Source organism: Polyergus mexicanus, unplaced genomic scaffold (genome assembly GCF_030449975.1).
Source record: "Polyergus mexicanus isolate NDT 795.1 unplaced genomic scaffold, iyPolMexi1.0 SCAF_23, whole genome shotgun sequence".
In the NCBI taxonomy this organism is placed as follows: domain Eukaryota; kingdom Metazoa; phylum Arthropoda; class Insecta; order Hymenoptera; family Formicidae; genus Polyergus; species Polyergus mexicanus.
Window position 1 is genome coordinate 3,452,125 of NW_027223343.1, and position 16,873 is coordinate 3,468,997.

General features: G+C 33.1%; 3 protein-coding genes across 4 annotated transcripts; 2 read left to right on the forward strand and 1 right to left on the reverse strand.

Moving 5' to 3' along the window:
• Positions 1-1,685: 1,685 nt before the first annotated feature.
• Positions 1,686-12,341, forward strand: LOC138942795 (serine/threonine-protein kinase PLK4-like). The gene is made up of 17 exons (XM_070313264.1): positions 1,686-1,904; positions 2,002-2,097; positions 2,446-2,659; positions 2,746-2,858; positions 2,939-3,031; positions 3,097-3,378; positions 3,494-4,045; positions 4,156-4,461; positions 4,642-4,923; positions 5,012-5,194; positions 5,349-5,518; positions 6,962-7,068; positions 8,274-8,507; positions 8,767-8,903; positions 8,976-9,158; positions 9,249-9,399; positions 9,585-12,341. The coding sequence occupies exons 1-17, from the start codon at positions 1,812-1,814 to the stop codon at positions 9,896-9,898; spliced, it is 3,510 nt and encodes a 1,169-aa protein (XP_070169365.1). The 5' UTR covers positions 1,686-1,811; the 3' UTR covers positions 9,899-12,341.
• Pig-l (phosphatidylinositol glycan anchor biosynthesis class L) lies at positions 12,064-14,176 on the reverse strand. The gene is made up of 6 exons (XM_070313009.1): positions 14,081-14,176; positions 13,506-14,012; positions 13,311-13,392; positions 12,872-13,068; positions 12,674-12,804; positions 12,064-12,585 (listed from the first exon to the last, which is right to left on the reverse strand). The coding sequence occupies exons 2-6, from the start codon at positions 13,819-13,821 to the stop codon at positions 12,445-12,447; spliced, it is 867 nt and encodes a 288-aa protein (XP_070169110.1). The 5' UTR covers positions 13,822-14,012; positions 14,081-14,176; the 3' UTR covers positions 12,064-12,444.
• A 616-nt stretch (positions 14,177-14,792) lies between these two features.
• LOC138942636 (mitochondrial fission process protein 1) lies at positions 14,793-16,517 on the forward strand. Of its 2 annotated transcripts, XM_070313011.1 has the most exons (4): positions 14,793-15,091; positions 15,308-15,435; positions 15,513-15,847; positions 16,271-16,517. In XM_070313011.1, exons 1-3 carry the CDS (start codon positions 15,001-15,003, stop codon positions 15,825-15,827), a joined length of 534 nt encoding a protein of 177 aa, XP_070169112.1. In that variant the 5' UTR covers positions 14,793-15,000; the 3' UTR covers positions 15,828-15,847; positions 16,271-16,517. The 2 variants fall into 2 exon arrangements, with proteins under 2 accessions (XP_070169112.1, XP_070169111.1); XM_070313010.1 differs by lacking the exon at positions 16,271-16,517 and having other exon boundaries at positions 14,794-15,091; positions 15,513-16,016.
• Positions 16,518-16,873: the final 356 nt, after the last annotated feature.

A 16,873-nucleotide genomic window follows, 5' to 3' on the forward strand; every position in this document is an offset into this window, starting at 1 on the left:
AAATTTAATTGCAGATATATACATGAACGAGAGAAAAGACAAGTAGATATTAAAAAGGGTTCCTGTCGGATTATATCCAAATTTTATAAACAAATGATTATAAACAAATGTTGTAATGAGATAATTTTTATCAAACTGTACAATCTTACCTCTTAATAAGGAAATAAATTCAAAAAATAAATTCAAATAAAGACAAACACACAATTCACATTCGCTCCCAAATCCGGCCGTGTACGACCGGAAGTCAACTGTTCAAAGAGGATGATTTAGTTATGTATAATATATGCTGCTAATTTCAAGAAAAAAAGATTTCTTTGTCCCTGATTGATCAATTAGACATGCTATTTTATCCTACCATGCAAAATTTTTTAACACATTCTCACTCAGTATTGTTAGAGGCGCTTCGACAATATATATATATATATATATATATATATATATATATATATATATATATATAAACTCCGGTAAATTTAATATAATTGTTAATTAACTTACAGGGCGACCAAAAACACAATTTTAAAATTTGTATTACATTATACACAAAAATTATATAATAATAATAATAATTATCGTTAGAAATTTTTAATCGAAGTTTAGTCGAAGTTGCTTTTATACGGGCGCGGTTTTTTTGCGCATGCGCGTTGAATGTTGCATCAATAAAGTAGTTAATCGAGTAAAATAAGTTTCTGTGTGATTCCCATTTAACCCTTTTTCAAAATTATTTTAAAAATTTTGAAAAATTGAAAAACTAAAAGAATTAAAAATATGAAGCGAAAAATAACATTCAGAAATTATATTTATTTATTTACGTAGCTATTTAACTTGTCTTCTGCGAGATCCCGCCGAAACTGAGATGCCTCTATCACATATACATCATATATATACATATATATGTATATATATATATATACAGGGTGGGGCATTTATATTGAAACACCTAAATATCTAAAAAATAAAGCAAGATAGAAAGAAATGTTTCAGACAAAAGTTGTTCGGTTCTAAGGGGGTCATAAGATGGTGTCATTAGTTTGACTTTGGGTGGAGGCGCTTCGGAGATTTCAATGTCAATCTTGTTTATTTTCTTTACACCAATTGATGTCTCTCATTTTTTGAGCTTAAAATATTAAGGTAAGATTATTGCAAAATAAATAATTTTATGAGATATTTCATAGATTATGTAAAATTATGTCGAAGTAAAGTAATAAAATAAAGTATAAAATATCTCGTAAACTATTATACTTTTGGCCATCATACCTCTATAATCTTTTATGCAAAATATTGCAAGGAATCGATTTATATAAGAAAATTGGAGTATTTCCGTTTAAAAAAACAAGATTGACATTGAAATCCCTGAAGCGCCTCTACTCAAGATCAAACTAATGGCACCATCTTATGACCCCCTTAGAACCGAACAACTTTTGTCTGAAACATTTCTTTCTATCTTGCTTTATTTTTTAGATATTTACGTGTCTCAATATAAATGCCTCACCCTATATATATATACGTGATTGTAAAGATTATTTTGTTACATCATGCGTGCACGATTCGACGTAACTTTTTCCTAGGGCGAAAATATCAAAATGTGAAAAATTGGTAACATTTTTTTCCTAAGGAAAAAATGATTCTAGGGAAAATGATCCTAGGGAAAAATATATATCTTTATTACGCATGCGCGAGACGCGTCAAATTTGTATATGGCGGGCGGCGTTATGTCGTTTGTATTTACGGTTTCCCGAGAGAAATCTCGTCCATATATGCTATCATCGGGTAATTTCGCGTAAGGAGAGGGTTCTCGTCGCCCGGAACCGATGGTCATCGATGATCGACGACGTCCGGTTAAGCGCGATATGCGTCATCATATCATGCCGGCGCTCTCGGTCGGCTTCGGCGAAAAAATTGAGGTTGGTTTTTTGAATTTACATTGTTTGCGCCGTCGCCGCCTCTCGTCGTGGCAACCAACGCGTGCACCAAACGCTCCTTCCATCGTACCTGTTTCAGGAATACGAGGTGCTGAATCTGCTGGGCAAGGGTGGCTTCGGGAGCGTTTACCAAGCAAAATGTCTCCGCAGCGGCATGGAAGTCGCGATCAAAATGGTGATTTATTTATATATTTTGATCTTCTTTCAAAATCGAGGAGCTCCTGTTATCCAGATCCAAAGACCCGTGTTGCTCCAGTTACGTCTGGCTATGAGCCTGCGTATCGAGCATTCGGTTTGAGATTTATATAACTGATTGATGCAACAGTTTTGAAATACATGGATACAAAGTTATTTATCAATCTCGAAAAAAAAAATATTGGACAAATAAGATTAGACCAATATTTTTGAGATCATGACACTTTTGTGAATTATTTGAGTTGATAAATTATTGAGAGACAAGATTTATTATGTCATTGTTTCAATATAAACTATGTTGCTTCTTTATGCTTACCTGTCTCTACAGATCGACAAGGAAAAGATGTATACTGCTGGGATGGTGGGTAGAGTGAGCCAAGAAGTGAAGATACATTCACGATTAAAACACCCAGCTATCTTGGAGTTATACACATGTTTTCAAGATACAAACTATGTGTACTTAATTTTAGAATTATGTCACAATGGGGAGCTTCAACGCTTTCTCAAAGCGCAGGGTACCAAAGCTTTGCCCGAAGATCATGGTATACAAATATATAATTTATATATAGGCGGTTATATAAAATCCTCTTTCTCAATTACAATTATAATAAGACATCTACTATTTTAGCCGCCCGCATAATTAGACAAGTTGTACAAGGTTTACTTTATCTTCATTCCCATCAGATACTTCACAGAGATATGTCACTGTCTAATCTACTTTTGACCATAGATATGCAAGTGGTACGTAAAAATATATTTTAGTTTCTTAGAGTAAAAAAATTCTTTTTTTTTTTTTTGTTCTTTATTTTGTGTGTTTACAGAAAATAGCGGATTTTGGATTAGCTACACAATTAACTAAACCAGATGAAAAACATTTGACTATGTGTGGCACACCAAACTACATCTCTCCTGAAGTATGTACTATTTTGGAATTATAGATTGGAATCGTATTAGATTGTGATGTTATAAAAATTACTAGGTTGCCACGAGATCCTCACATGGACCAGAGGCGGATGTATGGAGTTTGGGATGTATGTTGTATAGCTTATTGGTGGGTAAACCGCCGTTCGACACCGATGCAATTAAGAGTACTTTAACACGAGTAGTAATGGCTGATTATGTGATGCCATCTTATTTGTCGGATAATGCAAAAGATTTGATAGATAAATTACTGAAAAAAAATCCAAAAGAGAGAATACGTTTACGGGACATTCTCAAGCATCCATTTGTAACAAATATAGAAAAAAACAGACTATATAATGTAAGTAATGATGCATTAACAAAATAATTAACATATCAAGTGTGTAATTTAAATATATTAATAATAAAAAATATCACATTAAATCGAGTTCATAAAAAAATAACCATTGATATAGCCATTTTTATTTTTGCAGAAAAAAAATACTGATTTTTTAACTAATGGCATGACAGATTCCGGGCTAGGTAGAACACTGTCTTCATACGGTCGGTCGAAAATCCGATCTCGTTCGGAGGAAAGAACAGCCACAACACCAATAATGCCTATGGTCAGTGTGAGAAGCGAAGCGTTGTCCGAACCTATTGCGAAGATACAGTTAAATCACAGAGCGAGATATGGGAATTACAATGTGAAAGAGGACTCTGTATTGATAGATATTCCAACATCTCGCAATAAGATGTTTTCACAAAACGAACAGTATGATAATTACAAGTATGAGTATGACGATTCAGAGAGGCAGAAAATAACGGAAAGGCACAATAAGCCGAGAAAGGAAAAGAGTACGGAAAATCATAATGTGCAAGGAACTGAGGAAAGTGCAAAATTACAAGTACCTCCTTTGAATTCCAACAGATTACAATCCACTAGGCACAAAACGAACAACGCGATTCTTACGCTTCTAGACAATGGGGAAGTATGCATCGAGTTTGTCAAACACAAAAACGGCAAGGTATGTATAAAAGAGTAGTATTATAAAAATCGTAATATAAATGGAATTTTTTTGATGCTGTATAATAAATTTGTGTATTTACGTGTAATCGCGTAATTTCGATATTTTAGGAAAAGATCAGCAATGTGTGCAGAATATCAGGCGACGGTTTACGAGTCGTTCTTTACAAACCGAGTGCGTCTACAGAGGTCGGCTCGCAGCCGCCACCGTTACCCAGCCGGGGTGCCGATAATATTTATTCATACGAGAATTTACCAGCATGTCATCATCGAAAATACATGTACGCGTTCCGTTTTGTGAAATTGGTTCAGGCGAAAACTTCAAAATTAACGCTGTACACCCAGCGTGCAAAGTGTGTTTTCATGGAGAATGGTCCACAGCCTGATTGCGAAGTGCATTTTTACAACGGAGTAAAGGTACACACAGCTATTAATTCATTGATTTCTATATATTACTAATGTATATTTTGATAAAAGAATATAAAACTGTTAAAGAGATAATAATATTAATATTATAATTTTAATATATTATGTAAGTCAATAATTTGATTTTTTCTGTTTTTATTTCACTTACTTTTGTTTCTAAAAACATTTCAGATCGTCCGAGTAAATGGTGATGTGAAGATCACCGATCAGAATGGTGATACATTTGTTGAAGGTGAATTTTCGCCACATCTTGAAAACTATTTCGAACATTACTCGGAGTGCTATAAACGTTGCTTGCTGCTGGAATCGACTTTGACATCTTTGGAAGCAGCCACTGGGCATCCCTGTTTTCCTGTGATAATTGGACGAAGGCCTAACACGGCCCTGAATGATGCTCCCTACCTGCAGGGGAAAGAAAATATGTCTCATACTATTAGGAACATTTCTCCTGTCGTAAGTATATAGTGAGGAATTTATAAATTTTTTTTAATACAGGAATTGATTTCTTTATTTTACTGAAGTAATGTTGAATCTCCTTCAGTTGCCGTCATTCGATGGTAGCTGCTCCGTCGTATCGACGATGACTTCTAGATCGCGCAAGATGAATTCTGCGCATAATTTTAATAATAATGCGAATATGATAGCAGTCCCGGGAATCGGTTTTATTATAAAATTATCGTCCGGCGACATCCGGGTTGAATATAAAGACGGATCCGCTTTAATTGTAAGTTGTCTTAATTATTCATTAGATAATTTATTTTATGATATCCAAGTTAATTCATTTTAGTGACATTTTATTTCGTGAGAGTTTATTATTAATTTCATTCTATCATATATGTCTACATGTTGTTATTTAATCGATAATCGTTTTATTACAGGTAAATTCACAGAATCATGGTGGCATTATATATGAAAGTAAAGATGGCAATATTGTGCGATATAATAAGCATAACCAGCAAAATTTGGAAGTATCGATTCAAGAGAAACTTGTTCAATTGCCAATAGTTCTCCAATATCTCAGGGAACCAAGACACAAGAGTATTCGATAGCTCCAATTGAAAATATTGCATATTTTGTATAATATGAATGAAAAATCACTCTCGCATCGACTGTAAGCTTATTATAGATTTAAAGATTATACAATATAGATTTATATAAATAACTTATACAAATCTAAACATAGATTAATGAATATTTTTAAGTATACAATAATAATAAAAAATCGCTTTTTATATCTATGATACACTTTTAATTTAGGCTTTATTCAAGCATTATATGAGTGTACACAAAGCTATTTTAACATATTTTAATATTCATTTCTCTATTCAAAGAATTAATAAGATAGAGAAGAGAGAAAGCTCAGCCAAGATTTTTTTTTTTTTTTTTTTTTTTTTTCTTTTGTAGATAGCGGAGAAAAGAACCATGTAAATAGTACTATTAAGAGAAATTTAAAAGTAACTATTATGGGATTTAAATAATTGAAAATTTTTCTGCTTTATCTGTAATATATAAAAGAAAATTCTACAAAAAAAATATTCGAAATTGCTGCTACTCAAAGTAACGAACTATATACAGGTATATTTATTTTTTATTGTTTCTATTTAAAAAATATTATTTTTAAATTATTCTCTCTACTTTATATATCGCTGAATGGCAATGAGAAACGAGTTCGCAATAAATCAAACATTAAAGTACAAAAAAAAAAGAAAAATAAATAAATGCCTATTTTCATAAAACTTATTATAGATCTTTCGTCAGCTGCATTTTCCCATCCAAGGCGTCCGTAGGATTTTTTCCAGGGGGAACGGGGGGAGGGGGGGCATGATTCAAAAAATGTTACTTCCATAATTAGAATACTTATAAATTGAAATTTATACATTTTTTGGTATAGTAAAAGTTTTCTCACCGCGACAAGGTAAGTGTATATCGAAAAAGATTTTCTTTGCGTTTTCTAATTTTCTTTTTCTTTTCTTTTTTTATTTTTTTTGTTTTGTTTTTTATCGTTTTTTAATTTTTGAAAGGATAGGCAGGCAAAATGAATTAAATTCGAGCAAGGCAAGTCTCTCGAAAAATTAAAATTCTATTAAAATCAGAAAAAATGCATTTTTTTATGGATTAGGGCAAAGATCAGCAAAGTTTTGGCACAACTTTACTTTTCCTTTATTCAAAGGGGGATGTTTAATTTTTTGTTGATTCCGGGAGAGGGGGGGGGAGGGCAAATGCTCCTTCTTGCTCCCTCCTTCCCTTGTAGACAACTATGTTCTCCATATACGTGTTTTGTTAATAATTTTTTCTCATCTCTGTACATAATTAAAATTTAAGTATTCTTATCCCGTGAAGATCGAATTAGAAAGAATTATATGAAGAACAAATCGTGAATTATCCCGGAATCCGATTGAACCCAACCAAAGCAGAAAATCACAATAATATCAATATGACATTATAAATGACTATCAAAAGTCATTATGATGTCTTCTCGATGTCATTTTAGTATCATTTTGATGTCATTTGATATTATTGTGATTTTCTGTTCTACTTGGGAAGAAGACTCCACGACGCCGTTCACCATTTCAACATTTCGAATCGGGGTCACAGTCGGTCATTATCATTCTCGCCTTTCTCCCCCACTCCTCTCCACTACCATTCCCCTCTACCTTCCCCTCCCACTCCATTGAAGGGAATTGTTTTTTTTATGAGCGTTTACTACTACGGCGCGCCCTACAATCTCTCGCGAGGCCAACGATCCCATTCATCTGCTCTGCTCCTCTCTATTCGTGACGCCATATTGAACGCCGTTCCTGATCGATATCCCGTAGAAGTCGTAGCATTGTTCCCCGTAAAATATTCCCGAAATCCAACATTATCGTGCGCGCGCGCGCGCGTGATAAGATCGATAAGATTCTCGCGCACGAGAAATTATCCCGTGGAGCCGGAAGCCGCGCTCACAGGTGGTTGATTACGTCAGGGTGTCTTGGAATGTTTCTGACAGATAGTAAACAAGCGAATGCGACATCGTATATATTATATATATAACTTACCAAAAGAGAAATTAAAGTATCGTATAAAATTTATCGTATGCTTTTCATTTAATTTATCGATTTTTTCGAGCCGTATTTTTCTCTTTTTACAATCAACGATTGTGATGTGATCGTGATGTCCTTCGCTATCACGAGGGACGCGTAATTGCCGCGGTAATTAATTAACGAGAAACTGTAATCTCGCAGATTCCACGAACGGGCGCTGCTCATTCTCTATTCGAGCGTTCCTAACCTCAATTAAAGTGAACTGAACGCGAACCGCGATTATGGGTAAGTTTGTCGCGATAATTCGACGAAATTTTCTTTTCTCCTCGTTCTTCCGTTAAAGATTGATGCAATCATTAGCGATAGAATTGTGAAATTCGAGCTTGTATGAGTGTCATATGTCATACTTGTCAACCCAGTCCCATACGATCGTAAACATTAAGGCTAATTGTAAGTGAGGCTTAATTAATATCGTTAACAATAGTTATACAAACTGCTAATTTGATATAGTATAAATCACAATTGATTAAAAAAAAAAAATTGGTTGAAGGAGAACTTATTAGATCCTATATTAAGGATGCGAAGAGAATGGCTGTCAGTGATGAAGTAATTATGGACATCAACAATAATAAACGTCACGCGCCAATTATTTTAAGACGTTAATGAAACGTTCACGCTCGAGTTTATGAATGAACTGAAATCATATGTACGTATACTTGGCACGTACGTCTCGCGTGTTATCTGACGAGCTCGTAGATAAATGATGATTACTCATCACAGTTATAATCGGCTTAGTCATTGGCCGAACGTTAGCGTTTCGCCTCGTGTTCTTTATTTATCTGTATTCGGTCGTCTGTTGTGATTTGTATAACAATATCAAAATGGTGAGACTGCGTGAATTACATCAGGCCAGAGAGAGTATACCATTACGTGGTCAGTTTGCGAGTAATACGAGTATAGATAGATTTTCTGAGCGTAGTCTCCACGGTATTAACTCGAACGAACGAACATGTAGTAAGTGTCTGAAAATATTACAATATAACATTCGAATGTGAAGCTAAACGATACAAATACTATCGTCTCTTTCTGTGGAAAATATGGTCACTAAAAATTTATATATCTAATATGTGCGTACAATTTATTTATTTATAAAGGTTGTGATATTAGAATTGTATACTTTCATAGCTTTGTTATAATCTATTTTAATTTTACGTATATAGATAATTCCTTGTAACAATATAATAAATATAAGAAAGAAAATTTCTTTGTTTAGGGAACATGTGCAATGATTGTATGGCTAGAGTGCCGTACGCAACTCTCATAGCAACTATAATGTGTTGCCTAGGAGTTGGAATCTTCTGTGGTACCATGTATAGAGGTGCAACATTGTGTGCTCTTATGATGGATCAGGTTAGTTTATCGTAGTATCTTTCAGAAATATTTTAAAGATTTCATATATTTTAAGTTACCAAATTGCTTAAGGTGTTTCACCTGCATCTCGGATGGTTGGAAGTGGTGCAATTGGTGTTTGCGTCGATTGGAGCTTGCATGGCAGCTTTAGGATTTATGATTTTGTGTGTCGGTTGTCTAGCAACTGGTGCTACAAGGCACAAAGTCTACCGAGCCTGGAGATCCAGAGTGGGTGGACGTATCTCCTGTGCTGTTGTATGTATCTTATATTGTAATATAAAAATCTTTGACAGCTAGAGAGCTATTCTGATTATTATGTTAATATAAACGTTTTTATTTTTTTAGTTTATGACTATCATTTATATCTTGCAAATAGCTTGGCTTCTGATATTTGCGTTCCTTATTATCATCACGTTGATATTTACTATATTCTGGGGCTTGTGTAGCAATCCACGTGTTCAATCTCTCGATGAGTGCATTAATTTCGCTCAATTCAGTAAGTTTTTTATACATGTTAATCAATATATAGATGAATTGGAATTAATACGTTCTAATGTATTTCTTTTCTCTTACTAAAAAGAAAAAAAATTAGATTAGATTGTTCTAATTCAAATATATATATCAATAATATATATTTATTATCCGATCGAATTGATAAATTGCAATTTTACGCAATTTTAGGCTTTCTATTTCCAAACAACACACGAGTACAGGACATGCAAATTTGCGGACCTCAGGAGGTCAAACTATTTTGTAAGGACTTTGTGGAAAAGGCCGAGGTGATGTTCATCCTGGCGACTGCAGCATCCATGCTCGTTATCCTAAGCCTAGTACACTATTTGATGTGCTTATCCGCGAATTATGCGCACATTCGAGATCACGAGAAGTTCCAGGAGCTGCAGGAACTGCAATATCTGCAGGACGCGATCGATCCGGATTCTCCTCAACCGGGAATGGGTACTCTAGGTTCTCATCGTGGCAAAGACAGATTCTAGGACACGGCCCGCGAGATCTTCGTCATGAATCCTTTGTAAGGGGTTTATTGTTCACTAGAACATATAGGAAACCCTTACACCCGATTGGAAATCTCTTCCAGGTATCACTTCCTCTTCTCTATGTACCTAAATTCGGTGTACTGCTCATTGTGGTGTCTATCGCCGTTACGGTAGTTTACTGATCCGAGGATCTTGCGGGAATCAACTCTATGCCGTCCATTTTATCTGCGACTCGTATATAAACATTTACTTCGTTTTATATAAAAAAAGATGTTTATTAAAATACGTACCGATTTATAGTACGTAATATTTTCATCTTTAGCATAGATTGCTCGATTCAAATCGGGATTATTTGCCGAGTTTCGATCTAGGATGTAAATTATATGTTTACGACGATATCAATTCGTAAACTCATATTCATAAGAAGAAGTATTTGAAATCTGGTCTGTGCGTGCTTGAAATGCAGGTGATTACAGCGTACAGAGATTATTTTTTTTCTTTGATTATATTTTGTTTCGATGTATGCACAAATGCGCTGCATGTATAATTTGGCTAATAGTATCATGAAGTAGGATGATATTACATTCATATCACAAAATATATGTTGAATGTATCGATTGGATATCAAATACAGAATTCTTAAAATCTTGCTAGAAACTTCAAAAATTCTTTATTTTATAGCCAATCGCTATGTCCGACGAACTTGTTTATCGAACATACGATAAACATAATATCACCCTTACAAAAATGTATTCATGAGTTCACATCCTTGCGGTCTAATCTTTTGGCGTTAGGATTAATCATTCTCAGACTGTGTATACCATGCGTATTGTCTTCATTACTGAGATTTTTTTACGAAAGAGATATCTTTTTTTTATATACATATACATATACATTTACACAGTGAACAACTAAACATATATTTTCGTTACATTCCAAATATTTAAAGAATGTTGGAAAAATTCAAACTAACATAATAATAATAAGACTTTTTCAAGTTATAAAATAACAATGACTGCATATATTGCTTTGAATATGATTGTTGATTAAATTTCCATTGAATATTTTTCCAACATGCTTGTGTTGAAGTTTATTTACATTATGGAATCAAAAAGAGAGTTTTGTTTCTCATATTAGATAGCTTTTTATCTAATATTAGGTGTACAACTTTGCTTCCGCCGTTTTCCTATAGATGGCTTTAGCGGTAAGTAGTGGTCGAAATAAATAGATCATAGACGTCGTGCAATAAACTTGGGCATCTGTCAACATAACCCCATAGAAACATTAGTCGATTTGTGTCTGCATCATAAAGTTATTCTCGATTGAAAATGTCAGTTTACGAGCCAAATTCTCGTCATTTGCGGGAGGTTTTAATTTTCTGCTTCAATATGAAGAAATCTGCGGCTGAGGCTCATCGAATGCTCTCAGATACTTATGGTGAAGCCGCTATTAGTGAAAGAACGTGTCGTGAGTGGTTTCAACGCTTCAAGAACGGTGATTTTCACGTCGAAGACCGGCATAGCGGTGGAAGAGAGAAGGTTTTCGAAGATGCAGAATTGGAGGCATTACTTAATGAAGACTCGAGTCAAAGTCAAAAAGAATTGGCACGATCATTGGGAGTGACTCAACAAGCAATTTCAAAACGCCTCAAAGACATGGGAAATATGGGAATGATTCCGGAAAAAAAACGGCGGAAGCAAAGTTGTACACCTAATATGTTACAGAAAATGTAATATTGCATATGAAAGAATATCTATATTCATATAGAATATCTCTATTTCTTGCATACAATTATAATATTAAATTGTTGTGAAAAGAGTAATATATTTTTTCTAAATTTTGAAAAAAATATCCACTGCCGAATATTGTAACAAGGAAAGAAAGTTGAATTCTCCTATATATATTATTTGTGCTAAAAGGAAAAGGATTTTGGCTAAAAAATCTATGACTTATATCTATAACTATTGTCGAAACAACTAAACAGATGTACAATTACGAGTTTAACTCGTTACGTTTGCTCAAATTTTTTATTCGATTCAAATAACATTGATTTTCGCAAAATTTATAGAATTATTCGATAGGAGAAATCTTGTGTTCTGCATGCCTTGAATTAAAACTGCGATTTTTTTATCTATGATAAGATTACTTTATTATGCACTATTGATGAATAAAAATGTACATATCAAATGACAATTTTGCATATGAAACTATGAAGAGTTATGTACAAAAAAATAGATAAGGATAAAACGGCACATAGAATGTATTTTTCTTTTCTTTTTCAAAAAACAAGAAATTGATTTATTGTTATGCCAAAAAAATTATGTGCCGCTTTCTCGTTCGGAATAAACTGTGTATATTCTTATTATTAATGAATAAAAAAATATTTCATGTTTGTAAAGTATGTTGCATGGATTTTAAAATATGTACCTTTGGTATCTAATTTTCATTTTATGTAATGTACAGTAATGTATTTCATTGGTGGACAAAGTATGTACAGTGATCATTAATTATATATTTTGTACAATTCTATCTTCTTTGCGTAATGTTCAATCCTCATCAAACTGGAGATCCAGCTCCAGATCGAGGGCACTAACTTCTTGGAGGGTATTAATGAATGTATATCGTGAAAAGATCATGTACAATTTTCGAAACCAGACATACTGGGACTTGTGTGCAGCCATAGCACTCTACAAGGAAAAGATATTTAAAAAAAGTTATATAAAGATATAAAAAATTAATAATTTTTCTCCAACGAATTAGAATGCTCAAACTTACTTTGATTATACGTTTCTGTTCGTACGTCACCAGATACCAATATGAGGCTGAGAGTAGACTAATAGGTAAATCTAAGAGTTGAATGTATTTCCTGATTATATTAACAGACTCTAACACATATAGTTTACAATCTGGAATATAGGATTAGATTTATTAGTTTGGTATAATTGTATGTTAACTGAGCAAATTGATACTGACAAGGAGGTACTTTTTTCTCTATACACAATGAGGCGATTGCAAAATACAAAGAGATATGATTCTTATGCCGGCTGACTCCATATTTATCAAATGTCACAACAGCATTGATTTTGTATATTTCTATATATTGTAAGATACTCTCTGCAATTGTATCTACTGGCCATTGTACGCTTTGATCATCTGGTAACTCGCTACTCCTGCACATTTATTTGTAGGACTATTATTCACCAGATAGATATCTCTATTTTATCATATTTTCACTGTGCATATTTAATGCTAAATAAAATTGTTTAAGAAAATTGTTTGAGAAAATTAGACAAGTATACCTAGCATTAAATATACAATTAGATTAAAGATCCAATGACATTCTTTTAGATATATATATGAATAATTTTTAAATGTGAATGTTTGCAAGTGATATTTTATAAAACACACTCACATAATAATCGTTACATTAGCCTCTGGGATGCCCAACATCTTTGTACATTCCCACAGCTCATCTATCCTTCTTTTGTCTCCACCTGCAAGCACACTAGTAAACATCAATAGACATTTGCTTGACATTTAGTCTGATTATTCCTGTCAGAATCGTCGATTGCGATCCTAGACGATATAGGCCACCAATAACATATACCCATGGATAAGCACAACAGGTAGATCTCGCTGGCCTTGGAGCGCGCTAGCCAGTAGACCAGCGGTCCGAAGAACATCACCTCGTCGTCTGGATGAGCGGTGACCAGGAGGAGCCTGGCGGGTGGACCCGGTAATTGCCAGGCGGCGTGGCCCACTCTCTTGAGGATCGCATAGAGGAAGACGCAGACGCAGAGATACGCTAGCAGGGCGATCACCACCTGCCACGAGATCTCCTTGATGTAAAACCACCACCAGCAGACCGCCTCGTTGATCTGCAGGCTAATATACTGACGCGCGTAATCCAGGTCGGCCATCATTCTCTGATGATGGTCGACACGTGCGTATTCACGATTTATCACGGATCCACCATGCCGTCTGTCTTATATGAATTATCGTCCACAAGCGAGAACGCGTGTCACTACTTCCGTTGCGGCCTTGGTCGAGTACGGACGTGTTAACGTAAGGCGTGTGTCCTTTGGACCTTATTTTTGAATTCTATTCTCCTCTTCTAAAGAGGAATTCTTTCTGTAGCATCCTATCAGTAACTCGCATATAAATAAAATTTTTGATACTAACCTACAACTTGATCTCTACAACATTAGCACTATTTATATTCATCGACTTGGCCGTGTGGGCCTGTGTATCTCAGGCCCGGTGCCATTCACAAGAAGAAGAAGAGAACGCGTGTCTCCATCATTGCGGAGCGAGTTTTGAGGTTATGTCGTTCCTGTTATATATACAGAGTGTTCCACAAGTCCCGAAACGGTCAAATATGTCAAAAATAAAGCATTTTTGAGAAAAATGTTTTAAATAAAAGTTGTAAGGTTTTAAGTGATGCATTAAGTAGCAATGTTAATATGACACAAAAATCGGATAATACTAATAATGCTAGCGGTACTGTACTTTTCAAGTCTCATAATTCAGAAAATACTTAATGGAAAGGAACTTTATTATAGTGTTTTGAAAAGCTCTTAAAGTAAGCTACAAGAATATCGAATAAAAATTGGGGTTTCCATTTAAGATTTTAAAGTTGACCTTGAGATCTCCTTCATAACTGTGCTCAAGGTCAAATAGGTATCGCCATTTGATGCATTTGTTGGAACCTTACAACTTTTGTATGTAACATTTTTGTCTCAAATGCCTTGTTTTCGAGATAATTTATCGGTCGAATACTTTTGGAACACCCCGTATATTATATATCGAACTACGACCACGAACTTATCGATCTCTCGAAATTGCGTAGGTTATATATTTTTTTGCATTGTTTATATAATTTTAAAGCAAAATATTTTATCATTTAACTTGTCGCTCTTGTATGTAAATCGTATATATTATATTTTTAAGAATTTCAAAATATTTAAGAGTAGAAAAAAAAATTCCTGTATCAATTTTTATTTTTGATCGATATACCTACGCCAATGTGTCAAAAATTGTTTTGACATTGAGTGTCGTGGTATTATCAGACAAACCATCGTAGGTTATGTCCAATAGTTGGAATGAAAGATAGTTGGAAAATTAGAAATTCAGAGATGATGAATAATCGAAAAGAGGTGGATTTGTACCGGGACACATATGTGAGATATTTAGGTTAATAAAAATAAATTATTAAGCGCTGTTATTAAAATTTTCTGTCATGTTTTTCTTACTTCATTTTACAATTCTATGAAACATATCATTATAAATATATTTAATTTTTCAAAAAATGTGTAATGGCACAGCAATAACTATAGTGAAATAAATAGATAATATATGAGTATTTTAAAAACATTCTGTAGATTAACAAAGTAATTTTCTTCTCTTTAGGTTATGCAAATGAAGTTGGAGAGGCATTTAGGAGTTTAGTACCAAAATCTATTGTGTGGTTTAGTTATGCGCTATCGAGTGGATATGTTCTTGCGGATACAGTGCACAAGGGTGCAAAAGTCTACCAAGTATATGATTATAGGTTTCAGAAATTTAATTAAATCGAAATAATTATTTAAATAATTAATAATTGATTATATTACAGACAGATGCTACTTTACAAAAAACTAAGAATGTTCTACTATCCACATCAGACACTTTAATATGGCAGACATTTGCATCTATAATAGTTCCTGGTCTTATCATAAATAGAATTTGCACAGCGGTTCAGTTTGCACAAAAAAAAAGTACAAGAGTGGTTTTTAAAAAGCCTTGGATTTCAACACTTATTGGTTTGATATCCATACCTTTCATAATACATCCGATAGACCACGCCGTGGAAGGAGTAATGGATGTTACATATAGGAAGTGGACAGGATACCATCCAAAAGCGCCTTTATATGGAATAAAACATGAATAACAAAATGTAGTCAGTTAAAGGTATAGTATATTATTAACTTAAAAGAGGTCATGTTTGAAACAATGTTTTGATGAATATATTGAAGAATATTTCATTTTTGACACAAGATAATTGAAAGCCTTTTAATAATGATAGATAAATATAATTATATTTTTCATAATTTTTATTATTGAAGGATGATATATATATATATATATATATATATATATATATATATATATATATATGATAACAATAACAAATTTATTTAAAAGTTCTATTAAAATTATTGATTGAAATTTTTTATAATGATATACGAAATAAAAAAGATTATATATAATATGAAATAAGTTTTATCAAACAAAAAATAAAAAACGTAAGAAATTAAATTTAAAAATAAGTTTTATTAACAGAAGCTTCTACGAAGCTTTATTAAGATTGGAATCTATAAAATCATTTTTCAGAGAAACATAAGGCTAGCTTGAATTGTCGTGACCTCTTAATATAGATACAGTATAAAATATTACTGCCAAATATATTCTAAGATAGTACAACATTGCAATATTAGAATATTTTATTATTAATTGCAAAAATGTTAAATATTTTTGTTACAATGTACATATGTGCATTAAGATTTTGAGCACATGCTGGCTTTCGTGCTACAATTGTTAAGCTGTTGAATAAAATTATTGATTCTACATTCCCTATACATCCTAGAACCATCATTTTGACTATATATATATAATATCAAATCATATTAAATTATATGTATTTCTTTTTTCAAATTAATATCTTCTACAAATGCATATTATAACAATTTTTTTTCTATATCTTTTACTAAATTAAATATAAAGATTAAAATTGTGTGCCTTTCAATAAAAAATTGATAAATTAGTAAAAAAGAAAAAAAAATTATTGCAATATTGAAGGAATTCAGATAGTTCCGGGAAATAGAAATAGTTTCGCATGTCAGATACGGCGAAAGGTTCTACACAGCTTTCAATAGTTAATAATAGCGCGATGTGGGTACATTCGTTTCATGAAAATGTATTATGTAAAAAATAATA

What these genes read in the sequence shown, in the direction of transcription:
- LOC138942795 (XM_070313264.1), top strand. Translation starts at nt 1,812, where the DNA reads ATGGTCATCGATGATCGACGACGTCCGGTTAAGCGCGATATGCGTCAT. An exon ending in TCAAACACAAAAACGGCAAG is followed by an intron (nt 4,046 to 4,155) that starts GTATGTATAAAA and finishes TCGATATTTTAG; the next exon opens with GAAAAGATCAGCAATGTGTG. An exon ending in GACGTATCTCCTGTGCTGTT is followed by an intron (nt 9,159 to 9,248) that starts GTATGTATCTTA and finishes TTATTTTTTTAG; the next exon opens with TTTATGACTATCATTTATAT.
- Pig-l (XM_070313009.1), bottom strand. Translation starts at nt 13,821, where the DNA reads ATGATGGCCGACCTGGATTACGCGCGTCAGTATATTAGCCTGCAGATC. An exon ending in GCTAATGTAACGATTATTAT is followed by an intron (nt 13,069 to 13,310) that starts GTGAGTGTGTTT and finishes ATAAATGTGCAG; the next exon opens with GAGTAGCGAGTTACCAGATG. An exon ending in AGAGAAAAAAGTACCTCCTT is followed by an intron (nt 12,805 to 12,871) that starts GTCAGTATCAAT and finishes CCTATATTCCAG; the next exon opens with ATTGTAAACTATATGTGTTA.
- LOC138942636 (XM_070313011.1), top strand. Translation starts at nt 15,001, where the DNA reads ATGAAAGATAGTTGGAAAATTAGAAATTCAGAGATGATGAATAATCGA. An exon ending in CACATATGTGAGATATTTAG is followed by an intron (nt 15,092 to 15,307) that starts GTTAATAAAAAT and finishes TCTTCTCTTTAG; the next exon opens with GTTATGCAAATGAAGTTGGA. An exon ending in AGGGTGCAAAAGTCTACCAA is followed by an intron (nt 15,436 to 15,512) that starts GTATATGATTAT and finishes ATTATATTACAG; the next exon opens with ACAGATGCTACTTTACAAAA.